The sequence below is a fragment of the Abrus precatorius genome, unplaced genomic scaffold, assembly GCF_003935025.1.
Source record: "Abrus precatorius isolate BTA unplaced genomic scaffold, Abrus_2018 Scaffold7, whole genome shotgun sequence".
NCBI classification, from domain to species: Eukaryota; Viridiplantae; Streptophyta; class Magnoliopsida; order Fabales; family Fabaceae; genus Abrus; species Abrus precatorius.
The window spans coordinates 25,737,414-25,758,135 of record NW_020874417.1 but is presented as its reverse complement, the minus strand read 5'-3'; the positions used below and the strand labels follow the sequence as shown (position 1 = coordinate 25,758,135).

Below are 20,722 nucleotides of genomic sequence, written 5' to 3'. Positions count from 1 at the left end.
TCGACGAGCCATTCCTTTTAACCCAAGGATTAATACACACACATTGTAATATATTATGCAATGAGTATAACGCATTTGTTCTAATATAAAAAGTATTTCATTAAATTAATAATAAAAGCATTATTATATATTAATTTAGTATGATTATTATATTTATTTTGACAAAATTAAATTGAATAGTTTATAAAAAAATCTATCTCTCAATATTTTTTTAATTATTTTCTAAAAATATTATTTTTTAAACAGTATAAATTATTTTTTATTTTATTTTTTATAAAAGAAAGAGGATGATCTTTTAAACACTTTAAATTTATTTTTTTCATTTATAATTAATATATTTATATTTTAAAGTTAACTTTATGACCATTTTAAAATTAAATATTAAATAATTTGTGAGTATTTCTTTATCTATTATCAATATGACTATCAATCAATTAAATATGATATAAATAAATTTTTTATAAAAATTAATTTTTTTACTGATATAATAATGTTATTAATTGGTAATATAAAATATTTATATATTAATATATTTTAATTATTTTTTATAAATTTTATTATAATTATCATAAATAAAAATAAATTTTATCAATTAGCACGGAAATTAAATGTAGTTTGCAATATTCTAAACATATAAATCCTTTTTCTATTGTAAGTTTTATGTTAGTCATCTGGACCATTCAATTTTTTATTATTATATCTAACGGGTGATATTCACTTGGTTTTGTTTGTGGGAAGTGTTGACACGGTGCATGTTAGATAAAACCTAGTTAAAAGAATATTTACGATTTGAGGAAAATAAACATAAAGAAATTGATGGTAGCAACTCCAACACGCAGGCATTGTTTGATGAAATCTGAAGCTGAAGTGAAAAGTTGGATGTTTTTAAATTTTGTAACTGGGAACCCTAAACCCTAAAAGCCTTTGACTCTGTTCAACCCTTCAATATGAGTGTGACCCAATTCGCCATGGTATGCTTTTTCGATTCTATTTTTTTCTCTCGATATACTTTATATGAGTCATGCTCTGATGAATTGCAATTTTGTGCGGTCATGCCCTTTCTCTTTCTAGGTTTACGTCGTTTTAGTCGCAGCTGATTGCATTGTTTAATCCAAAGTTACAAATTTCAGAACCCTAGGATAATGTTTTCGTATCAAGCTTGTTCATTTTTTTAATGTTAATTGAACGATTTTACTGAGGACTGTTTGCGTGATGAAATTCTATGGTTGGTGTCAATTAAATATCATGTTTGATGATTTTGCATTGCCTTTAAGTTATCAATTGGCATGGCACTGAGGAGCATCTCTTCTTTATAAGAACCAAAATTCCATGTGTTTAAAACTTTCAACTGATGTTTTTGTATTTCAGGTTGAGGAGTTGGCGTTTCTTGTCAAGGACAACCTTCCTTGCAAGCATTTAGTTCTTACGATGGAAGAAGTCTTGGTTAACTTTCTTCAGGATGATGACACTAGGTAATATTTATGAGACAGTTTTTGAGTGGCGTTTAACCTGAGTATAGTCCAAACTGTCACTATAGCTGGTGAAAGTTAAACGTTTAGTTTATGAAAGTATGAAACTAGTGATGTTGTACTTGTCTCAAGCGTGATTATAGGCAACTTTGATTACTCAATGGATCCATACACTTTGTATCAAAGGACATGGGAAGGATGGTTTTAAGCAAATTTATTTTTCTCCATTTTTTCTCTAATTAACCAAACATTTAAATTCTTGTGTACTCCCCATGTACTTGTGACCCCTAAAAGAAAAGAAAGCAGTGCAATATACTAGAAATTAGAAAACAAAATGTTGCAATCTAAAATGGTTTCAAATTCGATATAGAGATTTTTAGTTTTAGTTGAATAATTCTTATGTACAAAATAAAACAGTTCACTTATTATTGGTTCAAATACTATGATAAACATGTTAGCATCACAGTTTACTTATTAATGTAAATACTGTATAGTACATCTTACACAGTTTCAGTTGGAATTTAAATTTTCTTAAGGCTATTTAGCAGTTTGTAAAGTTGGGGCTTTTGGAGTGTGGCTCTTTGTTTTGTTGGTCATTTATAGCATTTGATTGTAGTTGGGTTCTGTGGCAGTTGGGTATATGCATGTTGTGTTAACTAGTTGTTTTAGAATGGTTGGAAGTGTTTTTCCCTGGTAGGATGCTATCATATAATATGCTTCTTAATATCTGTTTTTATTGACAATAGTTCGGATGGGATTTTGGAATTGGAGCCAATGAACTCTTATAACCGTCTTCTATTGCATCGCCTCGCTGAGATATTTGGGTATTTTCTCATGAGTTCTATTTTTTGCGAGTCAATTTCAAAGTTCCTTTATGATTTCATTTTGAACCTGTCTCTACTGTTCTTTACTTCTTTTATTTGATAACTTATAATTGGTGCCAGGTTTGCACATGAATCTGTTGGCGAAGGAGATGATCGCCACTTGATTTTGGAGAGATGTCCAGATACATCTATGTAAATGAACTTCCCTCTTTTTTATCTCCTGGCTTTTTTATATCAACCATAGATTATTTTATTTTATTAGTATTTCAGCAATTATTTCAAGGTTTCTTTACAGAATAACCTTTATATATTGATGGGTTGCAGACCTCCAATCCTTGTCAGTGATATCCTATGGAAGTATGATGAACCTCAATCTTTGATTACGACCCACCAAATATTAAGGAGAAAAGAGGCCCCTCCAGGTAATACCGTGCTTACTGATTCTTCTCTCTGCCACCTACCATAGTACATCATGCACAATATTCATCTTCCTACCTACCTGGTGAATCTTGCACTATAAAAGACAAGCATGTAAAACATGAAGTGAATGTGATGTACTATTGGTGGTATGCATGTTACACAAATTCATAAAAAAATTGCAAAAATAACTTAAAATGACAACTTGTGTATAACTAAATAAGTTCATGTGGAAAATAGTATTTTTCTTAATGACTTCTGAAATAGACTGGTGGTCTGTTTTTTGGGCCTTAATTTGTGTGTTGAATATTTTAGTCTTGCAGACAAATACAGCATCCTTTCCGCAGTCACTGGAGGAGAGAAAAGCTGCTTATTTAACTGCTCGTGAGCGAATTTTCTCTATGAATTTGGAAGAGGTAAAAGGGCCTGGGGAACAAAAGCCGCGAAGTGTGCCTGTGGTTGCCCGCAGAATGATTGCACATGCACTAGGTCAAAGAATGCACACAAAGAATCTGAATGGGTTGGCTAATGATAGTACAAGGGATAGTGTGCGCACAGATGAATTGAATGCTCAAGATACGAATAGTGAAGAGTACAATCTCCCGAAAGATTCTGAAGACTCTTTACCCCTAAGAAGGAACTCAAACAACAAAATTAGTAACACTAGCAGTTCAAATGCAGCCTCACTTAATAAAAGGAATGATCAAACACCCCTTGACAAAGATTTGCCACAATTCTCTCAAGACGGAAAACAGGGGCAAAGAGCAAGTAAAGACTACATGAAAAAGGAGCACTTAGGAGCTGCAAAGAGAATGTTTGCTCATGCTTTAGGAGTGCATTCTGTGAAGGATGGTTCTGTTCCTAAAAGTAAAAGTGGAGAAATAACGAAGAATTAGCAGAGAAGGTTGTGATATCTTCGAAGCAGAATGGTCTTCTGTTGCTTCAAATGGACCCTGGCAGGTGCTCCCAAGGTTTCAATCACAATCACAAAGATGAGTAATGAGCATGCTTTACTCAAAATTTCTGATACACAATTCTCAGGAGATTCATGCAAAAGACTGTCGTAGTTTCATGTTGGTTGCTTAGTGCTTCTCTGATTGTGCTGGAGTATCTTGATTAGCAGCCAAGTCAAAAGGCATCTTGAAAGTACTATCCAGAATCTTGTTGGACCTGTTTTCACTAATGGTGGTAGCTGACTGGACAGGTTATGGTGTTTGGCCCGTCATCTAAATGTTGTAAGATACAATGCAGTTCCAGTTTCATTCTAGTGTGTTTACTATATTGTCAGTGTCATGGAGTTGGCTTTCATTATGGCTGCTCCCAGGGAGTACATGATTTCCCTATCATGGAGAGTGTTATGTATATAATATTTATATTTAAAATCACAAATTTGTTGACTGTGTCATGTTTAAACTTCCTTTTTTTCCTTTCCCAGCTATGATGGCAATAACGTTATCTTTTACAGATTTTAAGGGGTAATGAATTATGTTTTTCTGCTGTATGTAACTCAGATGACCAAAAGCTCACCTAAGCATCCTCCAAGGATGTTAACGGGACTTGGAATCAGATCAGTGTTTATAAAGGATTTAAGAAGCAATTATTTTGAGAGAATACAATCTAGTTTCTATATTTTGTATTTAGCATTTTAATATTATTATATTTTAAAACACGGCCTTTTGCAAAATAACTTAAAATTCTTATTATTAATTGAACCGGTATTTGACCTCAATGTGTTGTGTAAGATTTAATTGATTACTTGTTAAATTTATTCTCTAGTTTCTATCATGTGATTTATTCCTTTTTTGGACGGTTGAATGATTTAAATAATGTTTTTTTAAAAATTAATTACCAAAATAAAGTAAGAAAGAAAAAAACTTATTTTTTGTCCGAGACAAATTTTTGTTATGTCAACTCATGTTTCATATAGAAGTCAGACAATTTTTTTTTTATTATTTAATCATTTTGTCTAGAAGAGGAATGAAATATTCGATAACTTGACACGTGTTAATAATTTTGTATAAAATTAGGACGAAACTACAAGATTTCAACACATGTTTAAATCTTGTTAAATTTGTCTCAATTTTGGACGAAATCTTGTTAAATTCGTCTACATTTGAGATAAAATTCCTTTTAACCTCTATTCAACATGTTGCTGCTGCATCCAAATATCTAGCAAAATTTGAGTATATAATGTATGCGGATGTGCAACCAAATTGAAGTGTAGAAGTGGTTTCTAAACTTTCGAAGGCTTAAAGAATATTAAGGTTAGTAAATTTTGGATATTTTTTTTGAGTTTTTTGTTATTGATAAATTATTAAAATTGTAATTTTTTAATTACTAAAATAAATAGAGGTAGTTAAAATTTATGAATATTTAGTAAATATATTTTTGTGTATGTTAATAATAATTTAAAATAATTATTTATATAAATAAGTATAATTATAATTATTTGTTATTTTTTTATAAATACAGGATGAATGATATTATTATTTTTATATATTGGAATGGAAAAATTGTTGAAAATGAAGGTGTGACATTTGAAGATAAAAAAAATGATAAAGATAAGAAGAGGAATAAGTTTTATAAATTAAAAAAAAAAATTATGACAAGTTGAGTCTTAGTAATAATCATTTCATATTTAGAATAATTTCTCGTTTTGTGGTTAATTCAAGCGTTAAACAATACACTGCATTGGATATATGTGATGATGAAGACATTGATTGTATGATTAGTGTGTATCAACAACAAAGTATTACAACTTTTATTGAATTATACGTGGATATTGCATTTGGTGAGAGTTCAAGAGTTGGGTCAAATATGTTGGACTTAAGCTTATCAATGTCACCGCCTAACCTTATGGAAATGAGGAATATAAATGTTACAGAAGGTATAAATTATACTATAATTTTAATTTTCTTCTTATTTTTAGTGACAATACATATTGAATAAGTGTATGTATTTTGAAGGATGTGCAGATTTATGTAGTTATGAAGATGAAGATGAAGTCAATGATGATGATGATATTGACGAAGGACATATTCCATTAGACAGTTCATCGGATATAGATGTAGATGGTGATTTTGAATCAAACTTAAATTTACAACCAAAAAATGTTAGAGGTAATATTTATAGAGTATATTGATTAAATTATTTTTTTAATGATGAATAATGTCTGTTTATATGTAGTTGTAGGTAAAATACCTTTTTGGAATATAAGTCCACATTACAATTATATTAATTGGAACCATCCAGACTAAGAAATTGAAGCAGAAGAAATTAGTGATGACATTTCATAGGTTATTGGAGATCCGTTACATGTGAGTTTATTATTTGACTCCAAAGAAGAAGTTAAAAATGCCTTAAAACAACATGCAATGAAAATACATCAGAGTTATTTTGTTGTTGAGTCAAAACCAACAAAGTTATATGTGAGGTATTTAAACTATAACAATAGTTGTCCATGGAGAATAAGAGCATTATTGCTTAAAAATTCAAGAAAGTGAAAAATAGCAAGGTGTGGAGGTAAGTATACATGTCTCAACCTAACAATATCTCAAGATCATACCAAGCTAGATTCAGAGTTGATTTGTTCATACATCATTGATAAGTTTTGCATAAAATCTTATTTCGTGAAGCCTTTTGACAATAAAGGACTTACCTCTTTTATTTCGTTGTTTTGTAGGTATAGTTAATCTTGAACTATCATTGCTTATAAGTTTAATTTAAGAAAGGAGGACAAGTCAATTTGGATATAAAATTTCATACAAGAAAACTTGGAAGACAAAATAAAAGGCGATTGTAAGAATATTTGGTCACTAAGATGAATCATATATTACATTACCAAGATTATTAGAGTACATACAATTTCATGTTCTATGGCCTGTTTATAAGATTGAAACGAAGTCGTTTGTTGTTGGGCATCAGGAGGAAAATAGATTTAGAGTATTTGAGTATTGTTTTAGTGTTTTCATCAATATAAGGAAGTATTCAACTTTTACAAACCTATTGTTCAGGTAGATGAAACATTTTTGTATTGTAAGTATCGTCACACATTGTTGATTGCAATGACACAAAATGAGAATAATTTTGTCCTATCACTTGCTTTTGCTATTGTTGAAGGAGAGACTCTGTCAGCATGGGAATGATTTTTGGTAATGATTTGTGTGCATGTAACAACAAAGACATGATTATGTTTAATATCTGTTAGGCATAAAAGTGTTTCAAACCCACATATTGAATGGCAACCTCCCAGTGCATATCATGTTTATTGCATTCGTTATATAGCAAGCAATTTCAATCATAGATTCAAGAATATTGATTTGAAAAAATAACTGACAAAATTAGGTAAATGACTTTTTTTTTCCTTTTATATTGATTTTAATTGTCAAGTAATGGTTGAATAATTGTTATTTGTAACATATATACCTTCGAAGAATGTATTCGAGGAGAAGTTGAGAAAATTTCGCAATAAATCACCAGAAATACAGAGGTGGATCGACAACATATCGAAGGACACTGTTAATATTTTTTTAATCAATAAAATATGAATTATAAAAAATTTAAAATACATAAAATAAAAGTTTAAATGCATGGTGCAGATTTTTCCGGCGAAGCACACTATTAATGGCAATGGACGACCTCAGTGACGGTTGCAATTTGTGTAGTGTGTGGCGTGTCTCCAGTGACCACCGTTCTCCCCTGTCGACGATGGCACATGTTGTTTCCCAACTTCTTCAACCTTCTGGTCCAAGAACAATGACAATCGGCAATGGAAATGGACTAAATCATGGTTCTACAATGGATTAAGAACAAAACGACCCTGCTAACTCAAAAATCGCTCAAACAAACAAGAATAAGTATTGTTGTGTGAATGAGAAAATGGCAATGACTTCCGTTTTCAAACCTGAGAGGGGAGAGGGAGAAGAGAATTTCGTGGGGCCCATTGTCTATGTTAACATGTGGACTAATAAGAGACTTTCATCTTTGATTTAGACGAAATCAGAGATGAAAGTCCCTTATTAGTCCACATGTCACCGAAGCGACAAAATAAATTTTAAATTATTTTGGCTTTTCATATTTTTTATATATTAAATAGTCAACATGTGTCAAAATTTCACTAATTTCGTCCCTTTTAGACGAATTAGATTAATTAAAAAAATAAAAAATAATTTTGTCTGATTTTTATATGAAACATAGGTTGACGTGACAAAAATTTACCCTAGAAGAAAATAAGCTTTTTTTTACTTTATTTTGGTAATTAATTTTTAAAAAAATATTATTTAAATCATTAAGCCTTCTGGACAGACATATTCCTTCCTAGTTATCCATAGTATTGCATGGAATATTTTTAAATTACGTAAAATATATATAAAAAAAACATTTAAAGAATATTTATATATATATATAGGGATAAGATCCATTGATACTAAAAGACTTACACAAATTTCAACCATATAAATCAAATAATCTAACAGTTTTGAAAAGTTATATTATTTAACTAAAGTAATAAAGTACAAAAATATAAAAAAAGATAACTCTTTAATTATTAAATTATTTAATTTGTACAGTTGAAATTTAATATCAGTCTTTTAGACTTACACCTAGTATCAATGGATCCTGTATTATATATATAACTTTAAATTGTGTGTGTAACAAAAGAAATAATGTAAAAAGAAAATGACATGTTATTTTATAGAGCTTAAATTTATTAATATTAGGCATCAAATTTGTCCATTTATACTATATAATAACTTTTAATACATTGTAATTTGTCCAAACGTTATTTTAAAAGATTTTATCAAGTAAATTAATTATATATAATTTTATAAAAAAATATTAAATATTTTATTTCATTACTTTATTTTAATTAATAATGTATTTTTAAAATATAAATAAATATTAAAATTTAGAAAACACATCTATAACTATTTAAATTATATGAAATTTAATATAAATTATTAAAAAGATAGTATAAAATCATTCAATAGTTAGATTGATCAATTTTATATTTTATAAAAAATTATTAAATTATGTAAATATTTAAATTTGACATCTATGTCAACAAAACATAACTGAATCTTTTATAAGGAATATTATACAAAGAAATATAACCACTCTTAAAATACAAAAAACTCTTATTTAATATATATAAGATGCGTTTGATGAACATTAAGGGGCAACATAAAAAGTTGAGTCACGATAGTTTACATGTTATTCAATGATTGATACACATGGATGATAGATTTAGAAGGCGCGTGCAAGCAGAAATGCTCTAGAAACACGAGAGAACTCGCCCGGTTCGTGACAGAGGAGGGCAGTTACAAACATAATTTAATACTCACATTGTTGAGAGTGAGCTGTGTAGGTAAATTACTCAACAGATTGGTATGGTGTACAAGGTGGGAACTTCGAAAGTATTAATTTCAACGTATAAAAAATTAAAAATACCAAAAGGGGGACAGGTATTCGCCCCAAAATATAGAACACTAGGCGTTGAATATAACTTGCAACTATTAATTAGCACCGCCTGGTTTATAATACAAGTGCCTTGCTCAACGTATCCAGCAACTCGCTAGGAGTACCAAGGGACTGTTTCAAAATCAGCCTTGTGTTTAAGAATAGTATGAAACAGATATGAGCCATGGCCAACACCAACTTGCTTGACAAACATTGTCCATCACATCTCAATGTCTTCAAGATCGGGGAGAGGAAACCGAAGAATTGCAGCAATGCCACTTATCTGTGCCAGTTCTGTCCTCCAATATAAATTGGCAAATTAAATTTAAAACCAACAGAAAATTAGATAAATGATTATGCAGATATTTCATTACTTCCATGCAGCTGCTCTAATGACAAAAAGAGGAAGGAAGAAGAACAAATAAAATCTTATAGTTTATATATTGCCGTCCTAATACTTCTACATTTTCAATTATTCACCATTCTCAGTTCATGGAGTTCAAAGATAATATCCCACACTCCACTCACCCAAAAATAAAGAATAGTGAAAGTAATAAAGCTTACGTTCTCCAGAGACATGCATGGATGAAAATACATGGACAGCGCCACCCGAATCCTTAATTGAGTTGACCAAGTTGACAAATTTTTGTCTTGCTGTTATATCTGAATTCCTATAACCAAAAGCAAGTAGTGAAGTCACAATTATCTATCACATCACAACATCAAAAAGAGCAATTTCAGGATCACATCCCAAATCCCAATCTAACAAATGTAAAGAAAGTGCAAAGATAGTTATACTATCGCCATGCTGTAATGGCTCAACCAAAATATACTTCAGTAAAACAAATTGTCAACGGTAGTTTACAAAGAAGCTTGATCTAAACTATTTCCAAAGATGGAATAATAATCAGATAGAACATTCCAGTATGCTGTCTTTGATTCAGAATATCTTAAGGCTATATCATACAAACCTGAAAAGGTCATCTGTAATGAGAAGAGTTTGCACAGCCAGTCGTTCATTGGCAACCTCAACATGTTTTATTCCATAACAAGCACGTGATGGATCCTGTTCTTCATCAGAGATATTCAATTAGGACTTCCTAGATTTCTACAAAATTCAAAATTTAGGTAAGCATATTTATATTTTGAAGTGACAATTAGTTTATGGGAGAAACATGTGATGCTTTTTTAATGCTAAGGTGGTACGTCCTTTGGGCTTTTTAATTCTCTTTTTGCAAAGAACTATACTATCAATACTTGATTGTGTACAAGAAAGAATACTAATTATAGTACAGACAGGACAATCGGTAGGTTTCCCACAATAAATCCTCTGGAAGATAATTTTTTGGCTTACCCAGTGTCCACCATGTAACATTCTTAACTCTCGGTTGTACTCAACCAACAAAAATCATTATATAACAAGCATAAAAGGGTTTCATCAGTCAGGTTCTTCTACTAGTATTTGAACATGTTGAGCCAAATCTTCTTATGGAAAGACCAACTTTATTTAGATTGGGAAAATTGTAAAGTTTCATGAAATAGCGTGCTATCACTCAAATATGTAGTTTCAGATAGGAGAAATTGATAATTGAATCCAATTTTTCAATACTCTCACATCCACAATGGTTTGAAATAAATAAATAAAAGAAAAAGGCCTGATTTGATATCTGTCATATACTACTGTAAATGTATCCTAATCTTAAAATAAAAGGTGTATCCATGTATCGTACTGGTGTCAGATCCAATGCCTATTCCTGTACAACTGTACCTGTATCCATGTATTAAGGGGCTAAACAATTATCACACACTGAAAGTAAACAATTACATGAGATTGAAGCAACTCCCCCGTGCTGGTGAGGGAAAAAAATTACCTCCATATAATTTTTAGATAATTATTTCCTTTGATAAGTTATTTGATTTTTTAAACACAATACAAAAAGTAGATTGAAAAACAAAAAGGAACTTCATGGAAGATATACTTCTCTTAGCTTTAACGAAAGTAAGCATCTAAAAGTCAATACAGCAATTCATCATGAAGATGACTTAAAGATCAATGCTGTTCTTATAGACACATGACTGAGAAAATAAAAGTTGTGCAAAGACCTTCCTGATCCACCGAAATTTAGCATCTTTCATCCTATAAAATTCTTAAAAATGAACTATTTTCATTGGAAAGAGGAATTCAAAATATGGATATGATATTCTAATCATAAACACAGGCAAGGAAAACAAGAGCATCTCAAAAATAGAACCTGACATTTGAAAGCATGTTGTAGAAATCCTTCAAAACTCGAACCTGAAGAAAATGAGAAAGAATAAAGCTTATTCCAGGACCAATAGAGAAAGAGTAAACAGGACAAGGAAATTATTCAGCATGGAAGTGATCAAATGGTAAAGTAAAAAATGTATACTGCTTCAGTTCTTATGGTACCTCTTGTGCAGCTTTAGTATCTTTTATCACACTCATGACATTTGGAGCATCAAGAACCTCCCTTAAACTATGCCTATAGATAATAAATACCAATGTTAAAGAGATACAATAAATCAAATATTACAGTACCCACAAGCAATTGAACTACAAAGTTAATCCTTAAAACAACAGTGTTTTAACCTATGTTTGCTGCCATGTTCTTTTTCTTCAGTATTCATATTATAAATAATGATGTCTTCAACATGCATGCAGATGAGACTTGGCATTCACTCAAAATCTTGTATATGGAGTATATATATTGACAAAGCACATTTTAGTCACCAGCCTCAAACAATATGGATAGAAATTTGTTAAAACAAGTGCTAACACACTTATACCAGCATATCACATCAGAATATTATGTAAGTCAAGCTACATCTAATTGACCTTCATGTGTTACTTAGTTCTAGTTACCTCAAAGCTTTCATAAAGTCCTAGAAAAGTAACAGCAGAGAAAACGCACATAAATATAGCAAGTAAGCAACCATACTTGTATCCTGAACTTGTATGCACAAGAATGATTTTTGACTTGTTTTCAATAATAGGTCGCAACTGTCTTCGTTCAGCCTCCAAAAATAAGTGATGATGAAACTGATCCTGAAACACAAATAGAGAAATAAAATATAAGTATAATAAGCACTTCTGTACCAAAATCTTGTCTACACTTACACATATTCAAATCATTACATATACATAAACAAAGACACACACAGTATTGAATTTGTAAATACTCACCAAGAACGAAGCACAAATAAAAGAAACAGGGAATAATTACATACCTTTGTAAATCCTGGACTTGCAATTACAGCACAGCGAACCACATTGAAATCTATATGTTTCAAGAAAGCCTAAAACAGATTTGTAGACTTCATTAAATTTGAGGGCTCTTTGAATTTGCAATATATCATTAGCATTAATTCTATAGATTTAATAAATGCCCTTTATTGAAAAAGAAGTTTTATAAAGCACAGTGATCCGGGTTTAAATTTTACAAATGGAATGAGTATAATTAATGAGAATAAATGCCAAACATAAGAAATCTAAGTTCTTGAGCTGAATATACCTGCAAAACATTATCGAAGAACCTATTCAAAGCCTACAAAAGGGAGGAGGATGTGTTAGAATCATATCAGTCGAGTTATTGAATTCATTCACTGACATGTTGTAACAGAGAGAGGACATACTTTCTCATAACCAGCAATAGCGGGCCCATGCTTGCGAGGAATTGAAGTTTCTATCCGCGAACGAGTAACAGTCATACTGTTAATCAAAAGATGCCACAGTTACATGGTGAAAAGTTAACTAGAATATCAGAAAGAGGAACAAGTATTCAATTTCCAGTATTTGTGGTTACCCACAGAAATCAAACAAATCCGACACCAACCAATTTTACTAGTATAGAGTCCTGATAAAATATCTTCTGTATACAGAGCTATTATAAGTAATGTATAAATAAACCTATTAAAATGAAAGTTAACCTTCTACCAACAAGGAGGATATGGGCTAGTCCTTCTTGCATCAACACTACAGCTAGATCAGCACTTGCACCAGGATCTGCAAAATATGCATGGAATTTTTATTCAACATATTGATAACTGAGATTACACCAACAATCATACTTCAAACTGACTGCATGAGGATGTTGACTTCCATTTATAAATATGAATATAATTCTATATGAAGCACTTATTTCACTTTTTCCAACAATTTCCCTAAAATACCTTAAATGGGTGCAGAATTTAAGACATCACATAAAGTAGGTTCAACATTTTGATCATTGGTATGTTTGTCCAATCTAATGTCAGGAAAAACGAATATACAAGCTAAAATTTTTACTGTTAAAGAAATATCTTCTAATCTTCATTCTTCAAATTAGCAGTTTCCAAAATTTCCACACAGATTATACTAAAATCAATTGCCACAAGTATTAATGTCTATTATAAAATTGGCAGATTCAGATAACTGAAAATATACCAGAGGCCTGCTGTAGTACCTCCAAAGCCAAAGAATCCCAAACATCCTACAAAAGGAAAAATGTAATCTTCAGCAATCACGATTCTTCAAAATAGGAAAAGAAAAACTATCACAAAGTGATTTTCTTATATATCCCTCCTCCCTTTTTTTATACATTCATCCTTCTAACCAAAATGGCATAGCCATAATGATATATCCAAACAAAAGTACTAGCTTACATTAAACAAAACAAAAGAACCAGTAACAGGAAGCATAGCGACTTAAGAGAATCACCTTTCTGAGCACAAAAGGTCGCTGTAGTTCAAGCTCTAAAGTATGGAATGCTCCTATCTGCAGCGAGTTACAAAAATTCAGCAGTAACACTTTCGAGTTAAAATCAGGGTAACAGTTACAGTTAACTACCTTGACATGTTCGTTCTCTAGAATGTTCTTTCCACGAACACGTAAAACAGAACCTTCTTTGTCATAATCCGCAACCTGAAATATATATAAAAACAAGAGATTAGACAAAACCGAAAAACTAAATTGAAATTCTACCGTTAGATGTGAGAAGCAAAGTACCTCTTCAACTTTAATTTCCAACTTGAGCTTAACTCGTTCCGCATCTCTTCCGCCATTAGCAGCTTCTCTAAGAACCTTCCTATTACAGTTAAAACAAGTACGAATGAGAAAATGAGAATCTGCGATGAAAGGAAGCAAGAAAAGAGAGAAAAAGTAGTACCTGACGGTTACGGCCATAACAGAGTCTCCGGGAGCAATCAAGTTATATGCAAACCATAGATCATCGGAATCCACTGCCACCATCTGCATAACAGAAACGTAAATACGGAAAAAGAAAATGAATCGAAGTATAGAGAATGGGAATTGCACCTTAACGCTACCAGGTCCATTGGGAACCAGGTCTTTCCGAACGATCCTCATATCTATTGCTACTGTTACCAACGCTTCTTCCTCTTCTTCAAAGTTAATATTGTAAGAATGACCGTTCCACGAGCAACCCCACACGTCACTCTACTGTCACCTAATCAACACCGTTCTCGGGCCCAACCGCCCAATGTTTAAACCGATGATCCATGGGCTCAGCCATAAAATAAAATGCAGCCCAAAAACGGTACCCTTTGATTAAAAATCAAGAATAAAAAATCTATAATCCCTGCGGCCTTGTAATAATAATCATAATAATAATCCCTTTGGCCAAAAAGATAGTATTTTACCGTCATAATATATTTTTTATTAAAAAATATTTAAAAAATTATTGAAATGAATTAAGTCAATAATGTCAAAAAAAATGTTGAGAAAAAATAGTATGCACAATATGCTATAGAGTAACACGCATTATATTTTTTAAAAAAAATATTATAAATTGACACATGATACATCATATTTTTTTAAATGTTAAAGTTTGAATTTTAATTTTAGTTTCTTTCATGACCACAATTTGTATTTAAATTTTAAATTTAACTTTTTTCTTGTATTGAACCAAATTAAAAACTAAATATTTGAATTTAAAGTTTACTTAATAGAAGAGGAACTAAATTTTAAAATTTAATTTTTAAACATTAGTTACAGGAAAATTTCAAATTTAATTAGCATATGAATAAAACTAAATTTAATTTTTGAATTCAAATTCAAATTTATGAGGAGAAAATTAAAATTAAAATTAAATTTTTTAATTTTATTCAAACTGAAAAGAAAATTTGAATTCAAATATCAATGTCAAGATACATTACGCTTCAAAATACGCATGTCAATTTTTAATTTATTTTTAGATGTCTTTCTATTAAAAATAATTTAGATTGTCCTATCTCATTTTTCAATCTTAATAAGGATTAAGCAGCGAAGTTTCTCATACCAAAATAAAGGTTATTTTTTTAGTATAAGTATAATTGATGATTTTATATCTTATTTTTTTAAGACCTAGTGAAAAATTTAAAATTTTAATTTTCTTAAGTTTGTGAGGGATGTTTTTACTAATTACAATGAAACTAGAAGTGTTAATCAAACCATAATTACTTTAATAACTAAAGAAGCTGCTATAATTAGGTTTGTCAATTTAAACCTATTTCCTTTCATAACTTTATTTATAAAGTTGTGTCTATAATTTTGGTAAATTGATAATATTATTATTCTTCAAGAAATAATTTACTCTTTTAATTACTTTAAGAGTAGGTGATTCATAAACTTGATTTGAAAAAGACATATGATAGACTCAATTAGAACTTTGTTAAAAAATTCATTGAAAAAGTTGGAGGTAAATGTTTTGCATTTTTTTTTTTATTTCTTTTTCTCTATAAATTTTAACTAGAATAATGGTTTTTTTGGAGTAGTTTTTGCCCTTAAATAAGTATTAGGTAGAGTGACCCTTTATCCCATATATTTTTGTAATATGTATGGAAATATTAGTTTATTGTATTCAACATAAATAAATTTAGATGAGAGGAAAACATTTTATTTTGATAAGAGAGGACTTAAATTATTTCATTTATTTTATTTTGATATTCTCATTTTGTTTACTAAAACATCTTTAAATCAAATCAAGATAATTCAATATGTGTTACAACATATTTGTGAAGTTTCTTGTCAATAAATAAATAATCTGTGATTTATTTTCAAGTAATTTGAATTTTAACTTTAGATGTAGTATTGGCTAATAGATTGATATTAAATTTTCTAATAATTTAGATTCCTACTTAGGAACACCTATTTTTCGTAAGAGGATTTCAAAAACATGTATTTTAGTTTGTTAGATAAAAGTAGGAAAAAAAATAATTGGAAGGCTAATTCTATTTCACTTGCTAATAAAGTGATCCTTACCTAATCTAGTATTATGAGTATCCCAAATCATATTATCCAGTTTCACCTTATCCCTATTGAGATTTTTTGAGAAAATTAATAAAATTTGTAAAATATTTATTTGGGTTCTTCTACTCAAAGGAAATATCATTTAATTGCTTAAGATAAAATTTGTTCTCCAAAATCAGAAAGGGGTTGAGATTTACAACAAGTTAATTGAGCTTAAATGGTAAAACTAGGTTGGAAATTTTTGAATAACTCTAAATCTCTATGAGTGCAGGTCTTGAAATAAAAATATTAAATTATAACTAATAATCTAATTGTTAAATAATTTTCGACAGAATTGTTTAGTTATATGCAACGACATCGTAAATGTTTTGAATATCATCCATAAAGGTTTGTTTTGGATTATTGGAGATGATTTAAAAGTTCAGCTTTGAAATGATTTTTGGATCCTTGGTATTATTGATCTTCCTCATCTATCTAAATATTCTTGAGGATCTAATTAATATATTTTTTTGTAGCTAATGGTAAGTGGAATTGGTGTAAAATTAAACCCTATCCATTTCAAAAGGTTTGTGACCATATTTCAAATATTATTCCTCCAAAATTTAATGTTGATTTTGACAGAACTAGCTAGTTTCCTTCATTTAATGGGAACATCCTATATCCCAAGTTAACCTTGTTGACTCAATTTTTTTAGTTAATTTGAAATTGGCATAAGCTTCAAAAGATTCAAATGTTTTTTTGGAAAGTTGTTCATGACAAATTATTCATTAATGAGAAAAGATTGAAAAGAAGTTTATCTAATAGTGACTTGTGTCTTGGATGTAATTCTGCCTATAAATCTATTATACATATTATTAGAGATTGTTATATCCAATGAATTATGGAACCCTTTAAATAAGAGTAAATGGTTAGAAATCTTTTTTTAGTCTTGGTTTGAGTAAATGATTGATGTTCAATCTGAAAAAAAAAAAATTTAATGGTATAAATAATTGGAATATTTTGTTTAAAGTGTCTATATAGAGATTATGAAATAATAGAAATGATTGAATTTTTAATAATAATTGTATTAATAGTCATTTCCTTTCTAGTCATATTTGGAGCTATGTGAATCATATTATATTACCTTTAATCATGTTCTTATTGCTAATCTTATTCACAAATGCTCAAAAGAGAAGAAACTATTGGCTAGAACCTTTCGCCTAAGGATAAGCTGAAGTGGAATGTTGATGAATATGTTGAAATGCAATTAAATAAGCTGCTTGCAGTGATTTGTTTATTTTTTAAAAAATGACCCTGATAATTTTACAACAGACTTTACTATCAAGTTAAGTTTTTGCTCTTCAATTTCAACATAATTATAGGCTCTTCTAATAAGATTTGTCAATTCAAGACTCTCAATTTTGATAATGTCTATAGTAGACATGGTAGATAAAATAATAATTAAGTAGATATGAACTTTTTACATAATAATAACTGGTATACATAATTAGATTGAGCAAACACGTGGAAACACTTGCATATTAACATAAGGAGATTTCAGGGTTTAGGAATTTAAGATATTATTTAATGAAAATGTAACAGTTTTTAAGGATGTCATGTCATAATGTCTTCATAATTTTTTTTTATTTTTAATGTAGTCCCTACAAGTTATATATTTATTTTACAAAGTAATCCTTTATCTAGCTGCTTTACTCCCAAGTCCAATAGTTCTACCAAACAAAATATGCTCAGGTGGCTTCAACATAACTTCTACTGGCTGGATCCAATTTCAGTTTATTCAAATAAAATAAAATAAAAATATACACAAGGTACTTTTTTTTCGTGTTCTAAAAAAAATTTTTTTTTTCTTGGGGTTACTTTCAGTTCGTATATATAAACCATATGTAAGATCCTAAGTCAAAATAATATATATATATATATATATATATATATATATTTATTTATTTATTTATTTATTTTTTATTTTAAAAAAAAAAAAGAATCTCCGATCTTCTCTTCCTATCACCGCAGGCGCTGCCGCAATCGGCGGCGGAAGGGAGAGAGAGATGGTGATTAAGATGGGGTGCAGTCATTGTAAGGGTTCCAACTAAGTAAGTAACTAGGGCATTCAGAGAAATACAATGCGCCACCGTTGTCGAACAAGGAAAACGCCATCGTCGACGGCGGTTTCTGAGTACAATAAATATTTGAAGGGGACAGAGTTGGAGATGAAAAGTACAAGGCATGCGGAAAAGTGCTCTGAAACAGAGGAAGAATTGAAGGGTTCAATATTGAAGAGAATGATTTATTTAATGAAGAACAAGTATGGAAGATTTGGCAGAACCTTTTGGAGGACTGTTGATTCTTGTTCGGACTTTTTTCGCCAATGAACATAAGGATTATATTGCAAAAATTACTAAGAGTAGTACTGAATACAAAGTTTCATGATTAAAAGATTTAAAAGTTAATTTGACATTAATAACAGAATCACTTAAATCCACATTAGCCCACGTTGCAGAGCAGAGGGTACTATATATATATATATATATATATATATATATATATATAATTTAGCTAATTAATGCTTTGATGCATATTTGAATGCTGCATGCAAAAGAAATTGAGGTGGCATACTCCTTACCCTGCAGCTGTCATTCCTCCTTTTGTAGCACGTATCATCAACATTCACATGTGAATGATGAATCAGACGCTCCATTTTACCAAAATACATCAATGAATTTGGCCATGCGACTGAGAGTAAGAGAGTGAAACTGAAGGTGAAGCACAGTAGCATATTAGCTCTTGGAGGTTAGTAGTTTCAAGCTTATTCATCTTACATCCAGCTTCCTGTTCTGTTTTCATTCCTCTCTGTCTATTCCTTGATTTTCATTATTTTCTTATCAGACAATTTCCACTCTATTCATTTTACCAAGTAGTGATGCTTTAGTAAGTTGTAACAGATGTACTAAATGGAGAAAGTGTCTTTATTTTGTTTCAACTTTCAATGATGTTGGCATACATAGGATAGAATGGAGTTGGAAGAAGCTGAAGATGAAGAAAGGGACACTAATCAATACTCGTATGAACCTAACGCTAAAAATGATAGCAAGGTGAGGTGGGGACTCATGCTGGGAAAACAGATCTTAGTGGCTGGTTTTGTAGCTTCTTCTGCACCACTGGTTCTTCCCCCTCTTGTTGTTGCTTCTGCTATTGGCCTTGCTGTTTCCATGCCTTATGCATTTTTCTTGGCCAGCCATGCTTGCACTCGTTGTTTGATGAGTAAGTTGCTCCCTAGGCCTATCCCTCATGTTTCTCCGCTGCTTCAAGAGGTGTATTTTCAGCCAGATATTGATATTATGTACTCAGACAAAGAGGAACAAGCCCATGCAGAAGAAACAAAGAGAGGAATTGAAATGGTTGATGTTCAAAATGTGACATCGAGGAATGACTCTGGTCTACGAGAAGAAGATGCCACTGATCTAGTCCAACACAATGGCTCTAAGAAAGATAGCAGTGGATTTTTCTGTGAGGAAGAGGAGGAGAAAGCATTGCCCCAAAAGCATAATGATGTGAAACTTGGAGCTAAGATAGATGGTGGAATGGAAGGACACTTAAGAGGAGAAAATTATGGGGTGCAATCAGTGAATGAGGACCATGGAGTTGTAACAATGAATGAAGGTCTTGATATTGGCAATGAAATTGAAGAACATAAGAGACCCTTTATGGTCACAACAAGTGTTGTTTTAGAGGAATTCCAGGATCAGGACATAGAGGAAGCTGAGTTACAAAGGGGCACAAAGGGGTTGTTAGAAAAAATTAGAGACGAGGGTAGAACGGATAGGACTCAAGAGAGAGGAGAATATGTAGAAGGAATATGTGGAGGAGGGACAAATGAGAGAGATAAAAAATTTGGTCCACTTGTTGAAGGTATGGAGGTAGCACAGGATGTGATGCTTCAGTCAAGAAATGATGAAAATAAGGATACTATTTGCAATGAAGTAGAATCAGGTGAACCTTTAAGAGGTTTGTTAGAAGGACAAGAAGTTGATAGTATAAGTGATTCACAAAGGTCAATGGCTGAACCTTTTGAACTGCAGGATGGAAGATGTTTCCCATATGAGACAATTCCAGCTGAACCAATTGGAGATTTGCCGATTGAAATGAAGGTTTATAGTATCTCAGCAAATGAGGACTCATCTGAGGTTACCATTGAAAAGGCTGATACACATATAATTGGTAAAGAGTGGCTGAAGCCTCTACCAGATGCCCCTACTATACTGCAAGAAGGGAAATTACATAATATTTCTGACTTTGTAAATCAAGATTCTCTG

At 30.8% G+C, this 20,722-nt stretch overlaps 2 protein-coding genes across 4 annotated transcripts; one reads left to right on the top strand and one right to left on the bottom strand.

Moving 5' to 3' along the window:
* Positions 1 to 800: 800 nt before the first annotated feature.
* Positions 801 to 4,287, top strand: LOC113872799 (R3H domain-containing protein 1-like). Its single transcript, XM_027510623.1, has 6 exons — positions 801 to 971; positions 1,369 to 1,472; positions 2,216 to 2,293; positions 2,414 to 2,485; positions 2,618 to 2,715; positions 3,026 to 4,287. The coding sequence occupies exons 1-6, from the start codon at positions 948 to 950 to the stop codon at positions 3,604 to 3,606; spliced, it is 957 nt and encodes a 318-aa protein (XP_027366424.1). The 5' UTR covers positions 801 to 947; the 3' UTR covers positions 3,607 to 4,287.
* Positions 4,288 to 8,857: 4,570 nt separating this feature from the next.
* LOC113871200 (protein PELOTA 1) lies at positions 8,858 to 14,633 on the bottom strand. 3 transcript variants are annotated; one of them, XM_027508118.1, is made up of 16 exons: positions 14,481 to 14,633; positions 14,332 to 14,414; positions 14,172 to 14,250; positions 14,013 to 14,087; positions 13,884 to 13,940; positions 13,611 to 13,656; positions 13,115 to 13,190; positions 12,821 to 12,896; positions 12,700 to 12,732; positions 12,416 to 12,484; positions 12,127 to 12,233; positions 11,598 to 11,670; positions 11,424 to 11,462; positions 10,138 to 10,232; positions 9,731 to 9,837; positions 8,858 to 9,460 (listed from the first exon to the last, which is right to left on the bottom strand). In XM_027508118.1, exons 1-16 carry the CDS (start codon positions 14,529 to 14,531, stop codon positions 9,387 to 9,389), a joined length of 1,140 nt encoding a protein of 379 aa, XP_027363919.1. In that variant the 5' UTR covers positions 14,532 to 14,633; the 3' UTR covers positions 8,858 to 9,386. The 3 variants fall into 3 exon arrangements, with proteins under 3 accessions (XP_027363919.1, XP_027363921.1, XP_027363922.1); XM_027508120.1 differs by having other exon boundaries at positions 9,095 to 9,460; positions 14,172 to 14,238; positions 14,481 to 14,587; XM_027508121.1 differs by having other exon boundaries at positions 9,095 to 9,460; positions 14,332 to 14,404; positions 14,481 to 14,540.
* Positions 14,634 to 20,722: the final 6,089 nt, after the last annotated feature.